Genomic DNA, 14914 nt, shown 5'->3' on the forward strand with positions numbered 1-14914 from the left:
TTGTCTTGTGACAGTGAGACCAATAATATGATACGCACTGCAGTTACGAATACATATTTATTGCTTTCTTTGACATTGCATGCCATGTGCCAGAAACAACACCACAACATTTATTATGGTGTGACTCTGCTGGGTGCCTGGTGGACAGCAGTGAACCAGCGCTTTCACTATTACTATATAGCTACCGACTGTCGAATATTATCGGACATAAGAACTAACTGATATTGATCCACAGTAGTTTTAGATGATCTACAACTAAGGAAAGATGCTCATAATTGCTATTGAACTATACAATAATTATGTTTACATGAGTGTTCAGAGTAAGAAATCATTCAGGTAAAAAAAAAAATACAATGCATAGATACATTGCCCGCTATGAAAAAAACCAGTAGGATAAAAACCTTCAGGGAAAAAAAAACCTACTGGAAAACATCCTCCTTAACCGAATGAGCTCCAAGGGTTTGAGCTGAGATCTTAATATTTCAAACTTGATGTCAAACCGTTGTCTGGTTACAACTGTCAAATGTCCAACAAGCTAGTTGACTAATAAAACTGTTTTAACTAGTTTTATAAGAAACTGTCATGAATATTTTCCATAAAATATGTTAGTAAATACTCCCACGTTATTGTTTAAAAAGCAAATTAAAAATGAGCGCCGGATAAAAACCCATCTGTCTTATGTAAATAAAGATACAGATCTCGTTGTCTGGTGGTCAAGTGTTTATGAGATGCGTTGTCTTGCACTTACGATCAGGTTCCCTGTGGTGGTACACGGACGTCGTTCGGTCGCAAAAGCCATCAAAAATCAGGTCGATGCATTACCATATTCTCTTAAGTATGGAGCTTCGCTCTGCGCACGAGCTCTGCTATAACACCTGCTAAGATAAAAAAGAGTAGATTTATCTCGAAATATACTGTAGTATTAGGAATAAGGAGTAAAAAATGACAAGACATGTTGTTAAAGGAAAAGTATTTATGATGGATGTGTGATACGGCTCCATGCAAAGCTATCAGCCCTGACACCCTATACAGCATGTGTTGGAGTGTTTTATTCATTCAGTGAATGCCATTAATGAATGACACATTCTTTTTAAACACTTATCCAGTAGTGACATTTATTGTTATTTTAAATGAACAAGCAAAGTTGGTTCCTGCTATCACTTATGTCATAGCAGCTATAAACAGTCAATAGACATTTATCTCCATCCTGAAGAATTTCCCGTAGTAGGAAACTTACTATTATAAAACACCAATATTGGAGACTCCTTCCATAAATATCAAATAAACATCAAGTTACAGAAAGTTTCACCGTTCTGAGCATCCTCCATATAAGCTGTTGTAAATGGGTTACTATAGAAACGGTAACAACAACAGCGTTGTGGCATAAACTGATGGAGCTAAGGTGCATCTCTTCTTTAGGATGAATACAGCAAAACAAAATTCCACTGATGAAGTCAAAGTAAATCAGGCAATGAGGAACATGATATGGTTAGTATTTTTATTAAAAGGTGAAAAAAATCAATCAAATTTAAGATATTAACCAGAGTGTCAGCGACGCAGTAGCTCACACGACTGTACCATGAGAAACCAGACTCTTTTATAATTAGCTAAGTTCTTCTTCATGAGAACAACTGCAACAATCTGATCTTCCAAACAAAACAATCAGAATCAAAATCCATTGAAAACTGAGGGAGGAGTAGCGACGTTCCTGATAGTTCGTTAACTGGCCTACTTAGCAATTTGCTAATGAGAAATCACAAAACCAGGGAGTAATTTTTGTGCAGACTGATTAGATCTTCCACACAAAACAATCAGAATCAAAATCCATTGAAAACTCAGGGAGGAGTAGTGACTTTCCTGACAGTTTGTTAACCGGCCTATGGCTGGGTGAACTAAAAATATTTATAGTACTGTGCAAAAGTCTTAGGAACATGCAAAGAAATGCTGTAGACAAAAACATGGCTTAAAAATAATGAAATGAAATGTTTCAACATTAAAAAAATACTATAAACAGCAGTAAGCCATAATAAATGAAACAAAGTCAATATTTGATGTGAGATGATCCATCCATTATCTGTAGCCGCTTATCCTGTTCTACAGGGTCGCAGGCAAGCTGGAGCCTATCCCAGCCGACTATGTACTAGCGGGGTACACCCTGGATAAGTCGCCAGGTTATCGCAGGGCTGACACAGAGACAAACAACCATTCACACCTACGGTCAATTTAGTGCCACCAATTAACCTAACCTGCATGTCTTTGGACTGTGGGGGAAACCGGAGCACCTAGAGGAAACCCACACAGACATGGGGAGAACATCCAAACTCCACACAGAAAGGCCCTCGCTGGCCGCTGGGCTCGAACCCAGGACCTTCTTGCTGTGAGGCGACAGTGTTAACCACTACACCACCGTGCCACCTGGAATAGTACATGCAGTGGTGCTTGACAGTTTGTGAACCCTTTAGAATTTTCTATATTTCTGCATAAATATGACCTAAAACATCATCAGATTTTCACACAAGTCCTAAAAGTAGATAAAGAGAACCCAGTTAAACAAATGAGACAAAAATATTATACTTGGTCATTTATTTATTGAGGAAAATGACCCGATATTACATATCTGTGAGTGGCAAAAGTATGTGAACTTCTAGGATTAGCAGTTAATTTGAAGGTAAAATTTGAGTCAGGTATTTTCAATCAATGGGATGACAATCAGGTGTGAGTGGGCACCCTGTTTTATTTAAAGAACAGGGATCTATCAAAGTCTGATCTTCACAACACATGTTTGTGGAAGTGTATCATGGCACGAACAAAGGAGATTTCTGAGGACCTCAGAAAATGTGTTGTTGATGCTCATCAGGCTGGAAAAGGTTACAAAACCATCTCTAAAGAGTTTGGACTCCACCAATCCACAGTCAGACAGATTGTGTACAAATGGAGGAAATTCAAGACCATTGTTACCCTCCCCAGGAGTGGTCGACCAACAAAGATCAAAGAACAAAGACCAACAGCAAGGCGTGTAATAGTCGGCGAGGTCACAAAGGACCCCAGGGTAACTTCTAAGCAACTGAAGGCCTCTCCCACATTGGCTAATGTTAATGTTCATGAGTCCACCATCAGAAGAACACTGAACAACAATGGTGTGCGTGGCAGGGTTGCAAGGAGAAAGCCACTGCTCTCCAAAAGGAACATTGCTGCTCGTCTGCAGTTTGCTAAAGATCACATGGACAAGCCAAAAAGCTATTGGAAAAATGTTTTGTTGATGGATGAGACTAAAATAGAACATTTTGGTTTAAATGAGAAGCATTATGTTTGGAGAAAGGAAAACACTGCATTCCAGCATAAGAACCTTATCCCATCTGTGAAACATGGTGGTGGTAGTATCATGGTTTGGGCCTGTTTTGCTGCATCTGGGCCAGGACAGCTTGCCATCGTTGATGGAACAATGAATTCTGAATTATACCAGCGAATTCTAAAGGAAAATGTCAGGACAACTGTCCATGAACTGAATCTCAAGAGAAGGTGGGTTATGCAGCAAGACAACGACCCTAAGCACACAAGTCGTTCTACCAAAGAATGGTTAAAGAAGAATAAAGTTAATGTTTTGGAATGGCCAAGTCAAAGTCCTGACCTTAATCCAATCGAAATGTTGCGGAAGGACCTGAAGCGAGCAGTTCATGTGAGGAAACCCACCAACATCCCAGAGTTGAAGCTGTTCTGTACGGAGGAACGGGCTAAAATTCCTCCAAGCCGGTGTGCAGGACTGATCAACAGTTACCGCAAACGTTTAGCTGCAGTTATTGCTGCACAAGGGGGTCACACCAGATACTGAAAGCAAAGGTTCACATACATTTGCCACTCACAGATATGTAATATCGGATCATTTTCCTCAATAAACAAATGACCAAGTATAATATTTTTGTCTCATTTGTTTAACTGGGCTCTCTTTATCTACTTTTAAGACTTGTGTGAAAATCTGATGATGTTTTAGGTCATATTTATGCAGAAATATTGAAAATTCTAAAGGTTTCACAAACTTTCAAGCACCACTGTAATTTACAATTATTCGCCAAAGGTGAAGTTAATATCTGTGAATAATAACTGAGACAAAGTCGAGGTTATTATTCACTGACATTTAACGAGCCTGAGGTGGATAATTGTTTTAGTATAAATGCATAGATGATTATTTTTTTAAAAACCAACATATTAAAAAAAAAAAGTTATTTCAAACTTTAAAAGCAGCATGCAAATGTATTAACGGCATGTTTTATATATATATATATATATATTTTTTTTTTCTTATCAGTGCAATCTGTGTACATACAGAACCAATACAATTCTGTTTATATTCTATTTTTACTATTTTATCAGTGCAATCTGTGTACATATAGAACGAATACAATTCTGTTTACATTCTGTTTATACTATTTTACCAGTGCAAATCTGTATACTTTACTATTTATTTTTATACTTTATTTCTTTTTTTTCTATAACTCATGAGTCAACAGCACCTTCAATTTCGTTGCACCTTTGAAAAAGTGACAATGACAATAAACACTTGTCTTTGATCCAGCTTACACAGCTGGAACTTACAAAGTTACACCCCTCCCCCATATAGAGGATGTGCAGTCACATGACCCGTCCGTGTTTACTCCGCCTACTCCGCCATATTGGACGGCTTCAGGATAGTTTACCTTGCGCGAGTGTAATGGATCCAGGGAGTAATCCCCAAGAAAATTCGGAAAATACCCCATCTACATCACACGATTACTTGTCTAAGTTTGTTCAGCATCTTGAAGGTGACGTGAGGCAGCGTTACGTGGAAAAGTGTTCCAGGTTGGGGATTGCAGATCCGTACAACTTGCCGCAATCCTTGTTCAGGGAAATACGGAGCTGCGGTGCCGGCGATTTGCCCGATCTGGCCTACCACGACATTTACAATTTTCTCGTTAATCGTGAATCGTATTACACTGGCAAAGCCCTCAAAGCTTACAAGAGCCTGGAAGCTTATAAATATTTTGTTGCGGGATGGATATCTCAACTATACCTCTGGAAGGTTCCGAAGGAGGAAGTCTACTTGATAACCTCACGGATAAGTGGCATTAAGACGTTTATCATAAAGAGACTATGCAGGACGTTTTATCGCTTATTTAGTAATTTTAATACAGAATTTACTCTGATGAAATTATTCAGACACTCCAACGCCCACCCAAAAAAAAAAAATCGGATCTGCACGATTCAGCCGTGAAAAAGGCGCATCCGCCGTTTGCATCCCTGTTTAAACTCATAGGTTAACCGACTTTAACCGGCTAATGAGGCTCGGTGGTCGGTCAAGATTTTTTTTTAGTTTTCGCCATCCCTACTGTGGATTGGCCTTTCAAAGGCATATATGAGCCAAAAAGATGAAACATTGTCATAGACTAGGCCAGGGTAGTAGGGCTAGGCATAGCCATTTTAAACGTTAGAGACTGCCTAGTTTCTAAGTATGCAGTTATCATTCAATCCGAAAATCAACTTAACAGATGTACTAGGAGTATTGAATTAGAAGATTACACCCACCTGATATGAAGTGTTCACTACAAATTCGGCTGGTAGAACTGGGGTTCCAGTTTTCTCTTCGCACAGCGGACACCCATTTTGCGTGTCTCTCCTCGTCTGCGGGGAATCTATAAAATGACAGGCCCTCCTTTTGGCCCTGTCTATTGGTACAACCAAATGCTGAACAAGATATAACCATTCTCGAAAGATTTACTCCCACACACTTGATAATTAGAATGGGTTCGTCTAAGTTCTATGCGCGGCCTTGCCGTCCAAAATGGCGGATAAACAAATATCACGTGACCTCGTGACGTCACGTGCATGCTCCCTATTGAGGTTTTTCACCTGACGTCACAGGGTCACATGACGCCCCGGTGTCCGCCATTTTGAACGGCAAGCTAGCTAATGACTGTTAAAACCTTTCAGTCTCAAGTTTTTCCTTTACTGTATTTACTAGTTTACTGAGCCAGCCAGCCCCGGAGTGCACTAGCTAGCTAGTGCCAGCCAGCCCCGGAGCGCGCTAGCTAGCTAGCTAGTGCCAGCCAGCCAGCCAGCCCCGGAGCGCGCTAGCTAGCTAGCTAGCTGGCGCCAGCCAGCCAGCCAGCCCCGGAGCGTGCTAGCTAGCTAGCTAGCTGGCACCAGCCAGCCAGCAGGCCCCGGAGCACGCTAGCTAGCTAGCTAGCTAGCTGGCGCCAGCCAGCCAGCCAGCCCCGGAGCGCGCTAGCTAGCTAGCTAGCACCAGCCAGCCAGCCCCGGAGCGCACTAGCTAGCTAGCTAGCTAGCGCCAGCCAGCCAGCCAGCCCCGGAGCGCGCTAGCTAGCTAGCGCCAGCCAGCCAGCCCCGGAGCGCGCTAGCTAGCTAGCACCAGCCAGCCAGCCCCGGAGCGCGCTCAGTAAACTAGTAAATACAGTAAAGGAAAAACTTATAACGGGCCATGTCTCAACAGACTAAGAAGTTATTTCAATGACATTTAATAACATTTTGTTTATCCTGAGGACCGAAAGTAAATGAAAATGTGAACAAACCTTAGCTGTCAGTGAACAATCCTGGTGGAAGCAGGTAAACGTCGTTCTCTAAGCCTGCTAACCTCAATTTTTGCAAATACCTCTCCCTCTGCTCGCCCTGTAAATGCCCTACGTCGCTGGATAGTGAAGGTGTTTTCTGCATCTCGCTCCTTTTTCTTTTATGTTTTTCATTTGTCGCCTTCCTTGCATTCAAACTGATTCGAGCCGTGCTGTCCAAAATGGCAGCATCACATGACTTGGTCACGTGGGTGAAATACCTCAATAGGACAGTCAGATCACCTTTCTCTGTTTCTCACCCCTAAGTACTCACCACTCATCCAACGTGTGAAACCCATAATGAAGACAATAAAAGTGTGCCCAGAGGGGACAGACTCTGTTACAGGACCAATTCAAACACACAGACTGGAATATGTTTGCCATTCAAGCAACCTGTCACTCCCACACAGACATTGAGAGCTATGCTTCCTCTGTACTGGACTACATCACCACCACCATAGACAGCATCACCACCCAGAAAATGATCACCTTGTACCCAAATCAGAAACCCTGGATGAACAGAGATGTCCGTCTACTGCTGAAAGCCCACAACACTGCTTTCAGATCAGGAGATGTACAAGCCTACAGTACAGCCAGAGCTGACTTGAAGCGTGGCATCAAGAAGACCAAGAACTGCTACAAACAGAAGGTTGAGGAGCATTTCTCCAACTCCAACCCCCAACGTATGTGGCAAGGCATTCAGGTCATTAGCGACTACAAGTCCAACAACCCTTCCCCCCCATCCTCTGATATCTCCTTTCTCAACGAGCTCAACGATTTCTATGCTCGGTTTGAGAAGGACAACCAGGAGTCTGCATCCAGGGCAAGGCTAACTACAGACCACCAACCCCTAACACTCTCCCCCACTGATGTTAAAGCAGTGCTGAGCAGGATTAATTCACATAAAGCTGCAGGCCCTGATGGCATCCCTGGATGTGTGTTCAGAGCATGTGCTGGGGAGCTGGCGGGGGTCCTGATGGACTTATTCAACATGTCTTTGGCCCATGCTATCGTTCCGACCTGCTTCAAGACCACCTTCATCGTGCCAGTACCAAAACACTCCACTCCAACATGTCTCAACGACTACTGTCTAGTAGCACTCACCCCCATCATTACAAAGTGTTTAGAGCAGCTGGTCCTGACAAATCACAAATGGACCCCCACCAATTTGCCTACCGCAAGAACAGGACCACAGAGGATGCAGTCTCCCTAGCACTGCACTCTGTCCTCTCGCACCTGGATAATGGCAAAACATACGCCAGAATGCTGTTCATAGACTTCACTTCAGCATTTAACACTGTCATCCCCTCTAAGCTCATCACCAAACTCATAGATCTGGGCATCAGTGCTCCCATCTGCAACTGGTTGTTGGATTTTCTAACCAACAGGCCCCAACATGTTCGTTTAGACCAGAGGTGGGCAAACTACGGCCCGCGGGCCACATCCAGCCCGTTGGCGCTTTTAATCCGGCCCGCAGAAGACAATCATATAAACACGATTGAGCAGATCTATAAACTATAAGCGTCAGTGTTATCACGTAGACAGGTGTTCTAGAGATCCGTCTTTCCAGTCAGTCGTATTCACGCGAGATTACATTTATTACACTTATCCTGTTCTACAGGGTCGCAGGCAAGCTGGAGCCTATCCCAGCCGACTATGTACTAGCGGGGTACACCCTGGATAAGTCGCCAGATTATCGCAGGGCTCGTGGGGAGAACATGCAAACTCCACACAGAAGGGCCCTCGCCAGCCCCGGGGCTCGAACCCAGGACCTTCTTGCTGTGAGGCGACAGCGCTAACCACTACACCACCGTGCCGCCCGCTCAAAGATGTAATTTAAGAATTAAGTGTGCTACTTTTCTTACTATCACGTGTGTGTGTGTGTGTGTGTGTGTGTGTGTGTGTGTGTGTGTGTGTGTGTGTGTGTATTACTTTTCTGGATGGATCCAGTGCCAATCTGTTGAACTGCAAACATTTTTCTGCTCTGCCTTTGTTGACTGAGAACTAAAATAAATGTCAATCTGATCTGCATTTGGGTCTCTGTCAGTGAAGGCCTTACAATAACACTAAAGCTTTTCCAGTTTATGTTCGATATGTATGAATTTGGTGTTGGCCCGGCCCGCCTGGCAAATTTCAAAAGTCAATGTGGCCCCTGAGCCAAAAAGTTTGCCCACCCCTGGTTTAGACCATCACTGCTCCTCTACCCTTATACTAAACACTGGTATACCACAAGGCTGTGTGATGAGCCTGTTCCTCTACTCCCTTTTTACTCATGACTGCAGACCTGTGCATTACACTAACACCATCATCAAGTTTGCAGATGACACCACAATGATAGGCCAACAATGAGTCAGCCTACAGAGAGGAGGTGGACCGCCTAGCTGTGTAATGCAGCGAGAACAACCTACTGCTCAACACCAATAAAACCAAGGAGCTCATCGTGGACTTCAGGAGGAATGCTGGCACACACACACCCATTCACATCAACGGTGCAGCAGTGGAGCATGTGACCAGCTTCAAATTCCTGGGGATCCATATCTCGCAGGACCTCACCTGGACAACCAACTGCTTCAACTTGGTCAAGAAGGCTTACCACCGTCTCTTTTTCTTGAGGACTCTGAAGAAAAACCACCTCTCTTCAGACATCCTGGTGAACTTCTACCATTGTACTATCGAGAGCATCCTAACCAACTGTATTACAGTGTGGTATGGGAACTGCTCTGTCTTGGACCAGAAGGCACTGCAGAGGGTGGGGAAGATCACCCAGTGTGTCGTGGGAGCCTCACTTCCTCCTATTGAGGATGTCTACAGGAAGCGATGTCTCAGGACAGCCATAAACATCATCAAAGACTCCAGCACACAAACTGTTCACTCTCCTGCCCTCTGGAAGGCGCTACAGGAGCCTTCAGACCAAAACCACCAGGTTCAGGAACAGTTTTTTTCCTTCAGTTGTCTCACTGCTGAACTCCACCCCCCATGGTCCCCCCCACACACACACACACACTCATCAACAACCCCCCCCAACAAACTGAAATGACTTGAACTGACTTCATTGCACTATCACTATTTGCACTACTGTGTATTCATATTGTGTTTTGTATATACTGCAAATATCTATGTATCATACCATTGCACTACAGTTCATTCATATTGCACATTTTCATTCATATTGCACATTTTGAACATACTGTAAATATCTATCATATCATTATACCATTCCATACCCTGTAATTCCTGTACATTTATATTTATATTTATGTATATTACACTTATTTACTGCTATGCACTTCTGGTTAGATGCAATCTGCATTTCATTGCCTTGTACCTGTGACATGTGCAATGACAATAAAGTTGAATCTAATCTAATCTAATCTAATCTAATCTAATCTAATCTAATCTAATCTAATCTACGTAATCTAATTTTAGTTTAAGTCACACGTTCCTAACTCTTTGTCCTGGAACACACTCTGTGCTTCAAATTTTCGCATTTTTCTGTTCTCTAACACACTGGATCCAACTCCGAAAAGGATGTTAGAGAAGGGGAAAAAATGCTAAAGTATGAAGTCTGATTCAGACATGAGATGCTGTTGGCAGCACGGTGGTGTAGTGGTTAGCACTGTCGTCTCACAGCAAGAAGGTCCTGGGTTCGAGCCCAGTGGCCGACGGGGGCCTTTCTGTGTGGAGTTTGCATGTTCTCCCCATGTCTGTGTGGGTTTCCTGTGGGTGCTCTGGTTTCCCCCACAATTCAAAGAAATGCAGTTAGGTTAACATGGGATGGCCTTGGGCTGAAGCGCCCAAGAGTGGCGGCGTGCACGTATGCAGTGTCTTTGCTCTCCTATGATGAACTGAATTTCATTGTACATTTGTGCAGTGACAATAAAGGCATTCCATTCAGCTACTGTTGGTGAACCTTTCCTACAGCTGAGCAAACTCGTTTTCTCTGCGGAAATACAGTGTAGTTAGCAAATTAACATCCTTTCCAAAGTTGGATCCAGTGTGTTAGAGAACGGAAAAATGCTAAAATATGAAGCACAGAGTGTGTTCCAGGACAAAGAGTTGGGAACATGTGACTTAAACCAAAATAAGTTGTGAAGTCTTCATGCGCTGATTCTCCTAAACTGCGAACAAAAAGGCATCTTTGGATGTGTCATTCTTCTAGATTTTGTGAAAGAGAAACGGTGTATTGTATCATGCCTTGACACTAGGGTGGACAAGTATATTTGGTATGCATCCTTAATGTGTGAGTGTGTGGTTTAAGTCAACTGACACGATTAATGAATGCTTGCACAACAACACCAGCATCTTAATCTCAGACAACTGCTGTATTCCACAGCAGATTAAGTGACCGCTTGGAACTGGAGAGGAAGTAAATTTAAGGGCAGCTGCAGAGATCCTACTGAACTAGAAAACCTGATACAAGTCATCATCAACCCTTCATGAGGTTAAAACTGGAAATGCACAGAAGGACCAAAGGACTGAAGGAGCAGGGCTGAGGAATCACCACTGTTAGAAATGGGGGTACAGTAGGAGTCCGTTTCTGTCCTCCACGGTACAATGTACATTAAGGTACCCCCTACGGCTCATTATTAGACCTCAAGGTACCTATGTTAGCTATGTTTTTAGGGCCAAAAAGGTACATACATGGTCCCAAACAGTATATAAAGGGTATAAATAAGTACCTTAGAGGGTACTGCGCCAGTAACAAGCCACTGTATCTCTAAAGATACAATAATGTACTTTATTCTCTGAGTGCACATGCCCTAAACCAGAGGCCCTCAACCCTCCTCCTTGAGATCTACCTTGCTGCAGGTTTCCTCTCTAACCTAGATTGAACACACCTCTTTTAATTGCTCAAGAAGGTCTAACGGCAATGAATGATTAGATGATAAGGTTAGGGCTAAAGCCTTCAGGAAAAGCTACAAATCTCGAAGAACAAAGCTGGTGGAAAACATCCATCCATCATCTGTAGGCACTTATCCTGTTCTACAGGGTCGCAAGCAAGCTGGAGCCTATCCCAGCTGACTATGGGTGAGAGGCGGGGTACACCCTGGACAAGTCGCCAGGTCATTGCAGGGCTGACACATAGAGACAAACAACCATTCACACTCTCATTCACACCTACGGTCAATTTAGAGCCACCAATTAACCTAACCTGCATGTCTTTGGACTGTGGGGGAAACCAGAGCACCCAGAGGAAACCCACGCAGACACAGGGAGAACATGCAAACTCCACACAGAAAGGCCCTCGCCGGCCGCTGTGCTCGAACCCAGGACCTTCTTGCTGTGAGGCGACAGTGCTAACCACTACACCACCGTGCCGCCCTGGTGGAAAGCAAGCATCCATCCATCCATTATCTGTAGCTGCTTTATCCTGTTCTACAGGGTCGCAGGCAAGCTGGAGCCTATCCTAGCTGACTATGGGCGAGAGGCGGGGTACACCCTGGACAAGTCGCCAGGTCATTGCAGGGCTGGCACAGAGACAAACAACCATTCACACTCACATTCACACCTACAGTCAATTTAGAGCCACCAATTAGCCTAGCCTGCATGTCTTTGGACTGTGGGGGAAACCGGAGCACCCAGAGGAAACCCATGCAGACACAGGGAGAACATGCAAACTCCACACAGAAAGGCCCTCGCCGGCCGCTGTGCTCGAACCCAGGACCTTCTTGCTGTGAGGTGACACTACACCACACACTACACCACTACGCCACCCTGTTGGAAAACAATGGCTGTTAAATGATTGCCTTGAGAAGCTCTCGATCACCTAAAAGAAGTGTGTTAGATTTAGGTTGGAAATGAAACCTGCAATTAGGTCAATTGAAAGGAAGAGGCTTGGTAACAACATGTTCTAACCTGTCTTCTGGTATGAATGAACCTCATGTATGTGGGGAAAGAGGATTCCCCTGACGGGATGGGACGTAGGCTGGGGCACTGGTTTGTTTGTTTGTTTGTTTGTTTATATATACTCACCTCCACCATTTTTGTAGCACAGGTAAGGGAAGCGCCACACGTTCCCCAGACCAACAGCGAAGCCCACACAGGACATCATGAAGTCCATCGGCCGGGTCCATGTCTCTCTCTCTGGCTGCACATGCGCAGTGTCGCTGTTGGGAATGAAGCGGCTGTCATTCTCCTCCACGTCTGCACTCAGTGCGCTCATCTCCATCCTAAACACACATGGAGCTTACACACACTCACACTCACAGAGCCCTAACCAGACAACAACAACAACAACAACAAAGACGGAGTGGGGGATCAGTCAGTACCTCTGGGATTGGAAATAATCCCAACTCTCTTTGTTCCTTTTTATTTGTCTGATGGCTCGAGTCAGTTTCCTTTAAATGTCCTTCTGTTCTTCTTCTTCTTTCTATCTATCTATCTGATATAAACCTGTAAGGGTTAACAGGATCTGGTCCTCTGCCTTTTATTTCTATAAAGGCTGTTTTTTTTATTTATTATTATTATTATTATTATTATTCAGAATTATTATTTAAAATATAGGCTTTTTTTTCAGTCAGGCTTCTCAGGGAGGTGTTTAAAAAAATCGTCCGCAGAAATAACCGGAGGGAAATAAGATGCTTGAGGAGGCTCGTGCGAAAAATGAAAGAAAAAAATTATCACCGGATTGAAAAGGGCACCTTCAAAAACAATCCACGAAACACTTGAAGGTGAGTCTGAAGAATCGCATCGGCACGTATCTCTCGAAGAGGAGGCGGCTGTCTGGACGGAAAAACCGGGCGCTGCTCGCGCGCTCAGCTCACCACTGTAAAGGAATTACATTCACCGGTTCACACGCACAAGAAATCCGCTTCTCCTACACCATCTCTCCCTGTGCGGATCCTCTCCGACTGCAGAAATAACACAACAGGTGTAACAGTGCGCTCTCTCTCTCTCTCTCTCTCTCTCTCTGTGTGTGTGTGGGTGGGTGGTGCTGGATCTCTTCTGTCTCTAGCCTGTGCGTCCACAGATGTTCACAGCTGGTTCTGCTGGTTGTGTCGTCACTCTGAGTCCACCCCCCCGCATGAGGACGCAGACATCACTATGGAAGGCCAAATGGATCAGAAACACGCAGCGTGTTGGAGCGTTTACCGTACGGTACATACAGGCCCGGCGCCAGGAACAGTATACTAAGGGGGCAATTAGAAATCGCAAGGGGGCAAATATTTTTCATATAGTGTGTAGTAGTGATGGCGGTCTGACAACGTGTTTCAAACAATTAACTGCGCCAACCACAAAACCACGGCCCCGAAGGTTGCTTTAGTCCGGGAAAATCATGTGACATATTACCAGGGCAGTTGCGCTTTATCAGCACCCGTGCCCACCTGTTAACCCTCCCCTCCAATTTTCTCACAGACACGCGGTACAACCGGAAAGATGCCAAACATATGCCAACACACACAAACCTACAGGGGCGGCACGGTGGTGTAGTGGTTAGCGCTGTCGCCTCACAGCAAGAAGGTCCTGGGTTCGAGCCCCGGGGCCGGCGAGGGCCTTTCTGTGTGGAGTTTGCATGTTCTCCCCGTGTCCGCGTGGGTTTCCTCCGGGTGCTCCGGTTTCCCCTACAGTCCAAAGACATGCAGGTTAGGTTAACTGGTGACTCTAAATTGACCGTAGGTGTGAATGTGAGTGTGAATGGTTGTCTGTGTCTATGTGTCAGCCCTGTGATGACCTGGCGACTTGTCCAGGGTGTACCCCGCCTTTCGCCCGTAGTCAGCTGGGATAGGCTCCAGCTTGCCTGCGACCCTGTAGAAGGATAAAGCGGCTAGAGATAATGAGATGAGATGAGAGACAAACCTACAGGCAAGTCCTTTACATTTAAAATACATACAAATAGCTCCGCGGCATGAAAACAAAACGTCAATGCAAGTCTAAGGTACTTGGCTCGGCGGCCAAAATCATAATTTAAAAAAATCAACAGACCCCGCGGCTGCACCAGTAATAGCCTTCCTGACTTGCACCGAGTCAACGCTAACCACTTAATCCTCGATCCCAGTTTAGGCGTGTAGGGGACAAAATAAACACTCTGAGGTGATTAATTTTCACCCCTGCTGCATGGGGGGTGACGTCAACGACACATATTCTTACGCTATTTGCGCACAAAGCGGACCATATATGAACACATACACCAACATAAACGGAGATAAACTTAGCCTACAAAAAAAGAAAATGGATTCACAATATTGTGATTGAATTCGTTTAATTCGGTGGGGGAAAGACTACTCCCGTAAACTTGAGTGCATATTACAGGATATTGCAGAGACAGTGCACTTGTAAGTGCACATGTAAAACCCCCGCCCGCACGACCCCTCCCCCTG

General features: G+C 44.5%; 1 protein-coding gene across 1 annotated transcript in view; it reads right to left on the reverse strand.

Moving 5' to 3' along the window:
* The window catches only part of LOC132893357 (sodium- and chloride-dependent creatine transporter 1-like), a 91363-nt gene extending 78667 nt beyond the window's left edge, over positions 1-12696 (reverse strand). The window contains exon 1 of the mRNA XM_060932407.1: positions 12570-12696. Coding sequence (XP_060788390.1) covers positions 12570-12657 — 88 coding nt within the window. The 5' untranslated portion in view covers positions 12658-12696. The remainder of the gene's footprint in view (positions 1-12569) is intronic.
* Positions 12697-14914: the final 2218 nt, after the last annotated feature.

Source organism: Neoarius graeffei, chromosome 10, assembly GCF_027579695.1.
Source record: "Neoarius graeffei isolate fNeoGra1 chromosome 10, fNeoGra1.pri, whole genome shotgun sequence".
Classification (NCBI taxonomy): domain Eukaryota; kingdom Metazoa; phylum Chordata; class Actinopteri; order Siluriformes; family Ariidae; genus Neoarius; species Neoarius graeffei.